Source organism: Chroicocephalus ridibundus, chromosome 3 (genome assembly GCF_963924245.1).
Source record: "Chroicocephalus ridibundus chromosome 3, bChrRid1.1, whole genome shotgun sequence".
Classification (NCBI taxonomy): Eukaryota; Metazoa; Chordata; class Aves; order Charadriiformes; family Laridae; genus Chroicocephalus; species Chroicocephalus ridibundus.
The window spans coordinates 92,919,869-92,935,148 of record NC_086286.1 but is presented as its reverse complement, the minus strand read 5'-3'; the positions used below and the strand labels follow the sequence as shown (position 1 = coordinate 92,935,148).

The following is a 15,280-nucleotide window of genomic DNA, read 5'->3' as shown; positions in this document are numbered from 1 at the left end:
ATCAGCTATTGCTACCTCAAAGTAGTAAGCATTAAACCTTAGTGCTGCCTATGCATAAAACAAAGTAATAAACATCAGGAATACCAGTTAAGAAATCTTTCTCCAAATTGTCCATTCAGGCTGCTTCTGTGAATTTTCCTCTAGGAGTTTTAAGGTAGCTCCCTGCAGACTCATGACAAGGAAACTTCACAAGATACACTAAACAAGACAAAGATCTATTCTACAAAACAGCTGAAGCCCTTCTTAACTAACATAAAAAGAACTATCAGATGATTCAATATGCAGCTTACATAATTTGGAGCAAGTGTAAATAGATAAATAGGCTGCTGCTTTCTTCCACTGTGGTTTGTGAACTCTGCCTTTGGAGTTAGGACAGCTGCAAAATAGAGCAAGTATGCACTTACGTTCTAGTTTGGATAAATTCTCCAACTTACGTCTCTCTAATGTATGTTATTTTAGGCATTAGGAGACAAAAGATTATGGCATTCTTTTACAATAGAGCAGACTGTGGTCTTTGCAAAAAGAGCTGGGCAATCAGTATTTTTGGGAAGCAAGGAAAAGTGACAAAAGCATAATTTCTTGCAACACACAGAAACTGCACTGTTTCGCTTTACATACATTCTCAATCCAACTACTAAGTGGCTGGAAGACACTAAGATACCTTCACAAACATTTCATAGAGAGGACCAGAAAGGCCCTGGTAAATCATTTTCCTCCTGGAGGAGACATGTATTCCGTTCATCACAAATCCAGAAATGAGAGGGGCTACAGTCAAAAAATAACCTGCACTCAGAGCAGCAGACAAAGCACCAATTTGGTCTATGTGCCTCAACTAAGAAACACACTCACCCATATAAGTGTCTCAAGTTCATCTTCTTCAAAATGCCGCAATAGTGAAGGAATGGCTACCTAAGCCAAACCCTGCAGACTAACTTCACTCTGGACATATAGTGGCTCAAGCATGACTTCTTCCCAGAACACAGATGTGTGATATAACCTCTCCAAATTAAGTCTTTGTTCACAAGCTAGTGAAAAAAGTTCAGCATATCTGAATTCTGATGTATGACCAGCCCCTTTAACATCAAGTGCCCTCTGCTTAAGAGAGCAGATGGGAAGTATCACACCACACTGATGACAATCGAGAAATCAACGTCTTGTCCAAAACAGGAACACCAAAATCATCGCCAGATGTTTTTCCTAAGATTTTTTTTTCCCTTTTTAAAATTATGGGGGGAAAAAAACCAGAAAATAAGAAAAGCAGGAGAGTAAGCTCCTCTACCCAAACCTGTGAGACAGCGCTGCTGCCTTGTTCGTATGCTTTGCCACTAACAGACTAACACTGGAAACTTGTGATCCAAACAGGTGTCAGAAGAATAACAAGAAAACTCATCATCTTTTTCAGAAAAGATACATATGTAAATATTTTGCAGTGCAGCTAATTTAACTTTGATGCACTGACCAGTTGTAGTAATTCTCCCTTAAAACTGAGTCAGATTGTTCTCCAATTTCTGATGACCCAAGGCTGATTTTCTCTCTTCTCTCTACTGTCAATTGATGCAGGATTTGTGTTTTCTCTTGTGTTTTCTATCACCATCCCGAATAGCAACAGGAGACTAAACATAGGTAAAGTCTTGACTGTCTAAATTTTTAATTGTTTTCCTGTCTTGTTTGGGACACATTCCTTGTCTTCCTTACCTAAAGCAACAACCAACTTTACCATTCCTCTATTTGGAAACCAAAGCGATCTACCTGGAGCATCACTGCTTTAAGGCATACATGGTAACTACCTGGTCTCTTCGCTGAAAGAAGAGGAGCGCAACACAGGAAGCTCTATAATACTGAAGAACATGCACCCACGCTAGTCGCAGAAGCACGTGGACCAGGCTGATCACTCTCCTTCGAGCAATATGATAATTTTGTGCTCAGCCATGCTAGTGTCTTATGTTTCACCTTGTGCACCGAATCTACTGTAATGTGTCCTTTTGCAGTTTCTCAAAACAGAGTTCTGTCACCAAGCATCTCCTGTTTGGGCCATATGTGTGACCTAGATACTGAACATGCCTCAATTAACGAGGTTGTCAAAAAATTAGGAGACAAACATGGGAAGCCTTTAATTTCAGCGATACTATTAACGCTGCAGCAGAGCTGCCAGCAAAGCTGAATATAAGGATTTTTGCCATCTAAGAATGAAACAAAATAAACATTTGCAGAGAAGCAAACAGAACTGGAATAGGGCACTAGATGTTAGAAGGCTTAAATTAAAGGATGCCGAAGTCCATTTTAATGGCAAACACTCCAGTTTTTGAGGTAGTGAGTTTTCCAATTTTTCCATGATCTGTTGAGATAAATACTTGCTCTATAATAGTCTGATCTTATTTTATATGTGGGGAATAAAGAACAATTTTGAGTTTCCTCATCTCCTGAAGAAGCTGACAGGGAAAGATTCCCTTCAGAGGGAGCTCTTCCCAGAAGGGACTAAGTCCAATTTTCAGTTAGAGAGGGGGAGTTATCTAATAGACTTAACCATCCAAGTTGGGTTCCACTGAAACAGTTTTCAGTGTAGTTAAGAAAAAAAGTGATTATTTTTAATTCAAGAGCACACTGAACATAGTAGTGTATCCAAACGCTGCCTTTCCCATATTTCATGAAAAAGTGCAGCGAAGTATTGCTGGCACTGCCAATCATCTTGAAACTACAATCAACCACATGATCATCATGAGGCTACCCAACAGCTCATAATCTTAACTCATTGTCAGATGATTTAAGTAGTGCTGAGTATAAAAAGCATGGGGTGGAGTGTGTGTGTGTATATATATATTTTTTTTTCTTTTAAGCAGATGAAATTTCAAGACTTTGCCACCAGTCACCATTTAAAAGTATTGGATGATTTAGTAACACGCTTTCATCACTGACAGCAATTGTATTCTTGAAGGACAGGCTGCAGTCAAGCTCAGGAGGAGCATGAAATCAAGTTCTGACTTAAGCATGTGACAGCACCCTTCACCTGTACTATCCAGATCTTTCAGTCTTGCCTGAAAGCTCCCATTTCTCCTTTCTGGGGTGGGAGTGGTGCTGGAACTGAAGCACAGGGCAGCAAGCTCAGACCTTGAATACTTGTGGTAAGAGATCTTATTTTCTCTGCCAGCTTTCCTCCTTTTTAGAGATACTATGGAAAATTACACTGGACTCTTAGTTTCCCAGTATCATTTATTTTGGTTTACTGGAATAAGCATGACAAATAGAATTTGAGAAGTTTACAGTTTAGTACATTAACTAGAACTTCCTGTAACTAAGAAATTCCCCTGAACTACTATACTGTTCAATCCAGGAATAGCTAAATTAAGACTTTTCTGTGTTTCCAACTATTTCGATACCGTAAGCAACATACAGTTATGTTCCAGTCCCAAAAGACATATCTATTTCTTATTTAAACTTTACCATATTTTTATCAAGTTTCAGCTTGGATCAAAAAGCATCAATTACATCAAATACATAACAGCTCTACTAAGTTCAAAACAAAGATCTAATACCAGTATCCTGCCCCCAAAGTAGCCAAAACGGAGTATGTAAGAGCAGAAAAAGTACACAGTGATGCCTTTTAATATCTTCACATAATGTGTAATACCCTATGGTAAGGAGTTTCAAAACTTAACTGCATGTTTCATAAAGAACCATCTCCTTCCAATCTGGAACTGGCTACCTTCACTTGATATCCTCTAGTACAGTAAGGGTCAACAAGTAATTACTCATTACATGCCCTCCTCAAGACCCTCGTGACTACATGTCATCTTTTTCCAGACTGAAGAAACACAGCTTAAAGGGTTCCTCTGTCTTCTCAAACACAATGTATAAAATGCTTCCCAAACAAAAAGTAAGGATGGTACAAATTTTAGCCTCAAAATCTACTCTGTACTCTGTCATTAAGCAACATGCATCACTTGCATGACTTGGGTTACCAGAACCACTTCCTTGCTGTGCTGCACGAGACAGCTGAACTAATCTGTTTTCTCTATGCCGCTGTGCCTGACCACATCTGCTGCAACCACTTGGAGATGAAAGCATTACTCAAAAACCTTTTATTCCTTTAATATTTGCTGAGTGCATCTCACTGAAAATTTTTATTCTACACTTACATTATCACCATGGAAAGGAATTAGTTGAGAATCCCCCACCATAATTGATGCCAGCTCAAATGAAAAGAAAAAAAAAATCAGAAATCTCATTCTATGAGTTTTACCTCAAGCCAAATCCTGTCCAACTCTACGATGCATCCAAACATTCATGAATTCTAAACATTTGTCTCTCAGCTCATATAGTATAACCCGCTTAAGTCTCATGGATTCTGCTATTCTCTAATAACAGAAGTGGTTTCGAAATTCAATTCCATAGACCAGAACTTTACTTAGGAAAAGGAGAAAAAAAGAAAGTAAGGAAAAAAATCAAGACAGAGAAGCATGTGGGCTCAAAAGGTTTACAAATCAGGCAAATTAAGATTTCACCTTGTCAACAAGAGTTCAGACTTAAGGGACCTTAAGAAAAATAACGTGGTGGCAACTCCTCTCGTTCGCACGTTAAAAATAAGCATGTAAGCCATGCCCTCTCCTCAGTAAGAAGAAAAGCCTGTCTTTACAGCATGCACCAGGCAGCAGAGGATTAACAGCTTGAGAAGTAGCTTCATCTACAGTATCAAAAAAGAGCCCAAACACCCAGAGAACATCAAAATAGTTACAGTCCAGACAACCAGAGACGTACCTAGGCAAACGTACCTACAAGCCCTGCAAAGCCTTGGCACACTGCAAGAAAGATATTCTAACAGCAATTACCAAAACTACAAGAAAATGGAACCTACTTGCCAGGAAAATATTCCTGTAAGAACACACTCCATAGATAAATTACTAACAATTACTAAAACAATTTCCAATGTTAACGTACAGGTGTTTTGTGATAAAGGAAAAGAAGGAGCAAAAACCATTTGAAAGCCACTGAACACGTTAATTTAAAAAAAAAAACCCCAACCTATCTCTATTTGAGGGTCCTGACAACATTTTTAATATCTTGCATGTTGAAGGCAGAAATTTTGGGCTCAACTTCAGCCACCAACACACAGCTGCACAAGAATTCTGCCTCCTGCTATGCTACAGTAAAGAGCAACTATGAAAAGGTAATGCAGATAAAGAAAGAACATCAAAAATATCCCGTCCTGATTTATACTAGGATTTTCAAGTCTAAATTGCAATCATTTTACCAATAACTTTCATTTCATTTGGGATTAAGAGATTAGAACAGAACCAAAAAGCACCAACTTTGACACCACATTACAAAAAAAAAAATCGTTAAGACTTTTTTACTCAATTAACAAATACAGCAAAACTGGGTACACAGTTACTTGCTTCATTCCACAAAATGTTGTATTATCAACTTAGTCCTTAAAAGATAAGCAAGCAAGCTATAGCTACATCAGGAATAGATCATACCCAACAACCACAGCGAACCAGCCAGTAACTCAAATTTTGTTTACTCAAATTTTTCTCAAACATTTGTAAATCAGTCTTAATTTAAAATAAAAAAAAGAGGCAACAAATAAAATAGCAACTAACTTTATTTTAAGGGTGCCAGCATCCCACAGCCAAAAGCATATTGTTCCATCTGCCCCGGTTGAAGATAAGTATCTCTTTGAGCCACTGCACAGTGGAGAGAACTGGGGGAAGGGGGGGAAGAAAAAAGAGAAGGTCTCCTGTTAATCTGTTCCAGATGTGCTAAGGAGTTCCTCAAGTCATTGACTTCTTACCAAAAAGAAATAACCAAGTATAAGGAAAATAAATTGCAATGAACACCAAAATAACACGATGCTGCTCAGAGTCACTCTCTTCCCTCGGAACAGCCCCTTCAGGGTTACTTGCCAAAGCACTCTGGGTTCTCCCTCCCCACAACCCAAGATGTGCAACAGCATGCAACTCCAAACAGAAACCAAAGTATTCAGCAGTGACTGCAGTTCTTAATGTACCTGTGCTCAGAATCACCACCCGCAAAGGAATACTTTGAAACAGAACTGCCCACATGCATCATGCAATTTTTTTGAACAAGGGTTATGCCTGGCATTTTTCATGGGTCAGGCATTTTGACAATAAACACGTGTTATTTCACAGTGTGTACCATTCCTTCTCGCTTCACAGCTTAGTTGCCAGGCACACATTTTTATTATACAGAACATTCTTGGGTGGTTCCTTTTTCAGTCAAATGATGCATTTTATTGCTCAGGTGAGTGTGCAAAGCAAAAACCTACCTGCAATGATGTTATAGATGCACTGTGACCCTGCAGAACTGCTAAGGGTGCACAAGTCCGAAGGCACCAAACTCTGATCATTTTATCACAGCTTCCAGCAGCTATCATGGTGTTTTCATAGTTCACTGCCATATCAGATATTTCAGCTGCATGCCCTCTCAGGGTAGCCAACAACCTTCCATCATCTGTTGCCCAGATTTTTACAAGGCAATCATCTGATCCCTAGAAGTAAGGTAGAAATCATTTCAACCATATACCATTAGCTGTTTTGATGTTACAGTTAACTAACACAATGAACTGATAAACAGAATTAGTGGCATACATGGATAAATATTCCCCCCCATGTTTTCAATAGTTTCCCACACCGCATTCAAAACACAAGATTACATTAATTCTCAACAGTATATACAAAGCATGATGCATTTATAATACAGATCACAAATCCTACGGCAAGTTGGAGTCATGTTCTTCAGTAAGACAGTTCTTCCAAAACCCCACCACAAACTGAAGAAGCTGTTGCAATACGTTAAAACGAAAATTTACATTAATCACTAAGTGAGCTATGAATTGGTACTATGTTTGTCATTTAGTGTTATACTCACTTATGTTCCTCATCTTCCTAGTTTGATCGTCATGCCCTACCACCGTTTGTAGTACACTTACCACAGTAACAGCAAGGTAAAGAGCCTGTATGAACAGCTATTCCATTATTAAGTTGAAGTACTATAAATCTGCTTTGATATTTACACCAACAAACACTGTGTCCTGGTTTGAGGTAAAACCGAACCAATTTTCTGATTTGTAATTTTACTTTTTAGCTGGGCCTCTTCTAACTGACTGAAGTCTGAAATTAACAGCATATTGTTCAGAAACTGTTCTCTCTCAGAGTGATAAGACCTAATTATACCAAGGAACGGTACACACAGAAGCTCTTGCTTAGACTTATTGCTGTAACAACCAAGGTCAGCTAACTTCACTGTTTGCCCCGTTAGAGGGTTGGAAGCGGAGAAGCATAGAGAGGTCCCACCTGCAGGGAGGAGCAGATGGGACAGGTGACCCAAAACTGACCAACAGGGTATTCCATCCCATCTGACCCATGTTCAGTATAAAAGCTGAGGGATCAAAGGGGCAAGGCTGCTCTGGCTCGCTCTTTCTTCAACGGCCAACAACTGAGGAGGACCCTGTCTGTTCGTCTGCTTTTGATCTCGATCAAAGGGGCATTCCTGACTCTAGTTCCGGAATTCAGCTCCTGTCCATCGCTGACTCCAGTCTGGGACTTTCCCTGTGTCTGCTGGTGATGCGATCATCATCCTGGGAGCTGGATATGGTTTTGTATATATTGTATACATTTTTTTTCTTTAGTTTTTATTATTCTATTATTATTTACTATTTTCTTATTTATTATTATTTTCATTAAAGTAGTTTAGTTCTTTTTTCTAAACTCGTAAATCTCCTTATCTCTTCCTCTCTTCTCTGAGGAGAGAGGGAGGGGAGGGCCATCTGTCGTTCTGATCGGCCAATCCAGCCAAAACCACGACAACTGAAATGACCACTCTTTCTCAACAAACTTCAGGGGCTTAATCTTCCTAGTCATACTTAACTCACATTTTGCTGGTGTTCCCACACCACTGTAACAGCTGCTTGTCTGTACACAACGAATTCACAGCCCTAGCAAAAATTTCAACTTAGCTCTTCATTTTTCATTGTATTCCTGCACTTCCCTGAAAGTCTTAGTATCTTTGCACCTTGCTCAACACAATGACATGTGAACACTGCACGGAGACACTGACAGAGGAGATCTGCTGTAAACATTTCATTTATTTGCTCAGGTTCAGAAGCAATACAAAGCAGGGTGTTGGGTTTTTAATGTCTGGAGCACTGGCCTGCTACTGGGCAGACGCAGGCACCGCAGCAAGTTACAATGTGACACCATCACTACAAAATTTCACTTGAGTTTTTCCATCTGCTTACAGTGCCTCTGCACAAGCTTATCTAGTATTTATTCTTTAAAGAAGCCAGGGCTATACTGTTGTCCACTTTTTATAAAAAAGTTATCCAAAGTACAGGGACCAACAGACAGATTTTTAAAGGACTGGTAAGCATTTGGTGAATGTAAGCATCTAATGACCAAAAGTCTCAAAAAATATTCAGAGGCTACTTACACTATTTACAACATTACAGCTTCTATAAACAGCTAAATGACATATATTTTCTTTTTTTTTAGTACGCTTGTTAGTCTACACCCACATAACTATAGAAATCACACACCACCGGGGCTCATTCCGCTACTGTTCTGGGCAGCCCGATCCCACGGCACCAATAGCCAGCTTGGGAAATTCTCAAGGACACAGCCCCTGCGCACAAAGTAGAGCTACCCCAGCAGAGAGCCAGGCAAACGCTCCGGGAAAAGCATTCAAAGAAGGAACCCAGATACATCCTGCAGTTATCGGAATACATAAAAGGATTTGGAAAGCTTCCCCCTCCCCGCCTCCATTTTTTGATAAATACTGACTAGCCTGTTTACATTACTTTAATGCTGATGAACAGACAATTTATTTCCCCAATATTTTTTGTCGTTACTATAAAAAAAAAAATTTCATTTGTCTACCTGAAAAGGTAGCTACATTTTACTCATTCTATTAGTTCAGATTCAAAACTACTATCTGGGAGAAGGAGAGGAACCGCATACCTGCGGTTACCTAACAATTGTACACCCATTCTCATTTGCAGCAAAACCCTGCAAACAGGCAACTTCCTCAGGCTTACTTTTTGTTTAGTGAACAAGAAGGTGTTTCTGGCTCACAGGCAGTTATCCACAGCAGTTTCTCTCTTCCTGTATTATTTATATCAATTCAGACAAGACACATCTCTCTTCACACAATGAGATATAACTATAGCCCCAGTTTTTGAAACAGTAAAAAGAAATCTGATAGTTTTTAGGTACATTGAGAGGACACATTTTTCTACAGATCACAAATACAGGTTGCTTCTCTACAGAGGTCTTTAGCATCAGCAAAAAGGCTACTTTCAAGCATTAATGATCCAGCAGAATGTTTTGCAGGGGACTCCAGACATGCAAAACCAAGATAATTTAAAACTTCACTGTGTATTTGATTTCTGGAGTGCTTTGGTAGGTATTTTTGATTTACCAGCTGCCTTGCTTCTACTTTTCCTCAAGCGGACATGAGTTTTCTTTCTTCCCAACCCTTCAACAGGTGCACCCACGAATGCAGAGATATCGGCAAAACAAGTTCTCCCATACCTCTGGCCCTAGTTATTTTTGGCATAAACTTCTGAGCCTCCAATTAAAGTTGTCAAACAAATTCTGTGTCACTGCATACTCATTTTAAACAAGTACTTCTATTAAGAGAAGGTCCCTCTTCCCTCAAACAGAAGTATGATTTTAAATTTCAGATTTCTCTTTGGTCCTCCAAGGACACTGCGGCTGAGCAATCAGCATTACAGAAGAGTACCACTCTGAACGTTTAATCCCAACACTCAACCAAGGACTGCTCCCTTGTGCAGTCTTGGTTAGTTACTGCAAGCAACAGCCAGTTTCTACTTCTAAAAACTTTGTCATAAGAGGGAGTGTTGCAGGGACATGTCTATTTGACAAAGGAGATAATAAGGGAAGCTTGTTAATAATTACATTTTCTGTCTCTTGGGTAAGGAGAGACTGTACTATTTCTACTTATGCATAAAACTTCCATGCTGAGATTCTGTGGCACATTTGCCTTATCTGACTGCTGGACTGCTACAGTGCCAGCCCAGGGAAAACAACCGGAGTCTGTAGAATTGAGCAGCAATGGACAGACAGAATCAGAGAACCACTGAGATGGGAAAGGACCTCTGAAGATCACCTAGTCCAAGCGCCCTGCTCAAGCAGGGTCACTTAGAGCAGGTCACCCAGGATGACACACCAGCCATTCCTCTTTTGTTAGTTTCTGCATGTGTACTGAAGGTACCCTCTGTCCAATCACCCAGATCCTGCAAGAAAACATTAAAAAGTACTGGCCTCAGCACCAAACCCTGTGGTACACCCGTAGTGACTGGCCTCCAGCTGGACTCCATGCTGTTAATCACAACCCTTCAACCCTGGCAGTTGAGGCCATTTTCAATCTCACTGACTTATCTAGTAAGTCAGTAAGGATGCCATGGGAGACAGTGTCGAAAGCCTCACTACAGTCAGGAAAAGTAACAACCACTACTGCTCCTCATCCAACTTAGTCATTTCATTGTATAAGGTTATCAAGTTGGACAGGAATGATCTCCCCTTCATAGATCTATGCTGATCACCTTCTTACTGTTAATACATTTGGAAATGGCTTTCAGGAGGATTTGCTCCATCACCTTCTTCTCAGGCAATTAAGATGAAGACAAGTGGTCTGTAGTTCCATGGAACAACCTTCTTGCCCTTCTCGAAGGCAGGAGTGACATTTGCTTTCTTCCAATCCTCAAGAACCTCTCCTGCTCATCATGGCCTTTCAAAGATAATCAAGAATGGCTTCACAGTGTCATTGGCCAGTGCCAATGCCACTTTTCAGTGTCTCCCACCAGGTCCCATGGACCTGTGTACGGCCGGTTCATTTAGCCACCTAGCTCAGTGCTCCTCCAGCAAGGGGAAGTCTTCCTTGCTCCAGACTTTCCCTCTGGTCTCAAGGACTTGGGACCCCTTAAGACAAGTCTTGCCACTAAAGAAGACAGTCAAGTATCTTGGTTTTTTCTGTGTCCTCCATCACCAGGTCTCCTGCTCCATTCATCATCAGGACCACATTTTCCATAGCCTTCCCTTTGCTGCTGATATACTTAAGAAGCTATTCTTGTTGCCCTTCACGTCCCTTGCCGGATTCAACTCCAGGCTGTCTTTAGCTTTCCTAATCCCATCGCTGAACTCTCAGGGACCAACTCTGTGTTATTTCTCCCAAGTCATCTGTCCCTGCTTCCACCTCGTGCATGCTTCCTTTTTGTGTTTGAGTTTTGTCAGAAACTCCTTGCTCATCCATGCAGGCCTTCTGCCACCTTTGCTTGCCCTCCTGCACACCAGGATGGACCATTATTCAGTAAGAGATGGTCCTTAAAAACCAGCCAGCTCTCCTGGACCCTTCCTCTCTCCCCCAGACCATATTTCATGGGATTCTTCCAGGCCGGCCCCCAGACAGGTCAAAGTCCACTCCTCTGTAGTCCTGGGTTGTGATCCTGCTTTTTGCCTTGTTCCTTCCTCACAGGATACTGAACTCCATCACCTCATGGTCACTGCAGCCAAGACTGCGCCTGACCCCCCTGACCTTCACATCCACAAACAGTTCTTCACTGTTTGTAACTATCAGATCCAGCAGAATGTCTTTTATTGTCAGCTCCCCAATGACTTGTGCCAGGGAGCCGTCAGTGCACTACTGCAGAAGCCTCCTGGATTGCTTGCGTGCTGTCGTGTTCCCCCTCTAGCATATACCAGAGTGGTTCCAGTCCACCAAGAGGACCAGATGAGGCTTCTTCCAGTTGCCTGAAGAAGATCTCCTCTACTTATTTCCAGTGAGGCACCCAGTAGCAGACACACACCTCAATGTCACACATGTTGGTCTGCCTTTTAACCCACCCATGAGCTCTCAGCTGGCTCATCACCTGCCCCCAGGCAGAGCTCCATGCACTTATTCACACTGTTCTCTCACATCAAGGGCAACTCCCACTCCTTTCCATCCTGGCCCACTCCTCCTGAAGAGCCTGTATCCATCCACAGCAGTGGCCCAGTCCGGTGAGCTACCCAACCCCAGCCCACCTCTTTGGTCCCAATGCAATAGTGTTGTAGCCCTGCAACAACACACAGAATTACAATTCCTCCTGCTTTTCTCCATAGTGCGCATATTAGTGTACAGGCACTTCAGATGGACACCTAGTCAGGCTGATTTCTTAAAGCATGAAAGCTTTCCCCAAAATCCACCTCTTGATCTATGTGCATACCCTTGATGTGGGGCCCCTTCAACCCTTTTTGTTGTTTTCAGGGTTTCTCCTGCCTACATCACTCCACATTCTTTGCTTACCCACCTCGTCTACCACTTGCTCACATGATTGTGGTTTTTCTCCTGTCCATATCTTTCCTGCTGGAACACTCTCCTCACCAGACTAGCCACCCTGTTGAGGCAGATACTTTTGCCCCGTAATTGCCTCTTATTTTCCTCTTCACATCCCTCAGGATCTGTAACAAAAAACTTCCGCTCCTCTGCACACTTTCAGCACCTTCACAAGTTAAAAATTACCAAAGCCCTCGATAAAGTTGTTCTAACAGGAAGTTACTCTGTTAATGCAGTTATAACAGGATCCAAAGAAAAAAAAATGTACTCCATAGACAAAACTGCACAATAATGAAACCACTCCTTTGCTTTTACACTAGAAGTTCTATACCTCAAGCATGCTAGAGCACCTTACTAACAGACATAGTTTTCCAAAACTTTGGACAATGCCACAACTCTTTTCTGAGCATTAATCTTCAATTTTTTCCCCCGATATCCTTAGGGCGTTATCTTAAAAAAACAAAAAAACCCACAAAAACAAAACACCCCACTCCAAAACCCCAGAGCAGTCTAGCAGCAAGTACAACACAAAGTCTGTAATTTTTCTTAATTTCATCTAAGCTAGGACTTTGGTAGTAATTTTAACCACAACAGAGCAACATAAGCGTAAATGAATCCAATTATTTGGTGTGAACCTCAAAAGTCCTTTTGAATTACCTCAGAACTTCTTCAAATTGTATCCTCACAAACTGTAACAAGCGTTTGCAGTCTTTGCTCTTTGCCCCATCATGTTAAGACTGTATGAATATGAAGATCAAGTGCTCAATACTCTACCTTCTGTTATTTCTATTTTTCTCCCAAAATCTTTACCAAACACTTGAAATGACCGCTTCCTTCTACATCACTGACTTCTTTTTTTTCTTTTTGATTCAGACCCATTGAACTAAGACTCAATAAATGAACCTACTATGCACCTTATTCTATCTTTATTGCTACATTTAGCTCAGCTCAAACACCTGTATGAAAAGAACGTAAACCACCATCAGGAATAGCTTTTAATTAATAGATAAAACTTGGGACCCCCTAGTAAAATGCTCACCTACCCACAACTTCTACAAGAAGAAAGAAGATTCAAGGACCTCTTAAATTTCCAGTTATTTAACTGCATTTAAATGTAGTTGTTAGCATTTAATGCTATTGAAAAGGCTCCAAATCTCACTCATATTGAATACCTTGAGAGACGCACACAGTGTTATTTGTTAAGAAAAAAAAAAAGAGCTGAACTTATTAGCTCAGTCACAGAATGTTTTTGCAATCCAGGCTAATTTCAGTTATAGCTTGATTTGTTCACTTCTAATAAGTTGCTGAGACACTAAAAAGAAGGGAAAAGAAAGAGGAAAAAAGTTGGTAAACAAGCTCAGTAATGCACACCTCCGAACCAATTCCAATGAACAACTTAACACTGGTTTACACCAGAACTAGCAAACTTGCTGTTTAGGGCTTTATAAGCAGAGTTTAGAGGTAAAAAGGGTCCCTTTTTTTCTCTAAACTCTGCTTATAAAGCTCTAAGCAGATCCAGTTTTAATCCCTTTGCTTCATTACAACAAACATACAAGCACGCTAAAAAGCACTCAGATTTGGTGTTTTTTTCCCATGCTACTCAATAGGTTTCCATAACTGTCCCTGTCTTTCTAGATTCAAATTTGCACTTCTGTATCTAAAGCTTCAAAAAGTTGCAAACTCTATACCTACTTGATGCCACAATTACCTGCAAAATAGTATCAGCTCATTCTGTTTTACTGATATCATGGTGAGAGACTTGAGAGTATGAAGAAACTTGTACGGAAGTGCAGTCACCACCAAAAAAACCCAAGAAGTGAAGGAGACAAAAAGGGCGTGCGTGCATACCTGTGTGTGTAAAACTGATGATGACAAATAATAGCCTCACTGCTCAAGAGAGAACTGAAATTCGAGGAAGGGAATAGGGAACCCAAAACTTCCAGAACGCTATAGCGGGGGGAGAAATCACTCACATGCGGATTAATCTCTTTCTCAAAGCAGTACATGTGTGAGAACAGAACCAAGCCATTAAAATTAATTGCATTATAGTCTAGAAATCTCAAACCACTGGTCCCATTTTTCTTGGAACTGCATAAATTAATGAAAAAAAATACTCTGTCTACCAAACTATACACATTACATAAACATACTTCTGCAATTCTCACATTGTACAGATCAATAATATGAATAAGCTACTGACTTTACTGTAAGCTTACAGCCTGCAGTCATTTTACAGGATAAACAGTTTGTTCAAAACACAGCAAAAAAAAAAAAAAAAAAAAAGAAAAAGAAATCAATGAACTAAACTCTGCATTACGAGACTCCTGAAATGCTGCTTGCAGAATGTAACTGATGGAGAGCAACCTGCACATAGACAACTTAAAGATTGACTGTTAGCAAATCTAAACAAGAAAAAAGGAAAAGAAAAAAAGAAAAAAAAAAGGAAGAGGAAAAAAAGACTTGGTAAAATTGTAAGTTCTGTAGCATTTTGGCAAGATAACAGTATTAAGAGTTCAAATACATTCATGGGATTCTGCCTGACCTGAATGGGACAATTCACAACTCTCAATATACAGTTGCAGTTGTGCTAGCAAGGGCATTGGCTTACACCACAGCTCATGTTTCCAACCTTATGTCTACAACTGCTACAAATTATGTGCCTATTAAAAAGCATTTGTCAAAAGTGAATCCTAGAACAAGCTCAGCACCAAGTGAGAACTGATGACAGCACTGCCAAGGTATGGAGTAAAAGTGGTTCACTTTCCTACCGTTACAGAGACTTGTGGGCTGAAATGAAACTGCCAAGAAACGTACAAATTAATCTTGGGTTGGAAACCTTACACAGACTATTACACAACACTGTCTATTATTCCCTAGAAAGAGTAATCTCAGAGAAGACAGGAAGATAAAGGTTGGGAAAAAGAGATGGCCA

At 40.4% G+C, this 15,280-nt stretch overlaps 1 protein-coding gene across 3 annotated transcripts in view; it reads right to left on the bottom strand.

Annotated features, from left to right (window-relative positions):
• Window positions 1-15,280, bottom strand: part of PHIP (pleckstrin homology domain interacting protein) — a 117,299-nt gene that overhangs the window by 79,017 nt on the left and 23,002 nt on the right. For 2 of the 3 annotated variants that reach the window (XM_063330130.1, XM_063330131.1), the window contains exons 8-9: window positions 6,284-6,505; window positions 5,598-5,698 (exon numbers count right to left, since the gene is read on the bottom strand). In XM_063330130.1, the coding sequence (XP_063186200.1) occupies window positions 5,598-5,698; window positions 6,284-6,505 (323 nt within the window). Of the gene's footprint in view, window positions 1-4,133; window positions 4,150-5,597; window positions 5,699-6,283; window positions 6,506-15,280 lie in introns of those variants that run through there. The other variant, XM_063330132.1, reaches the window with a different exon arrangement.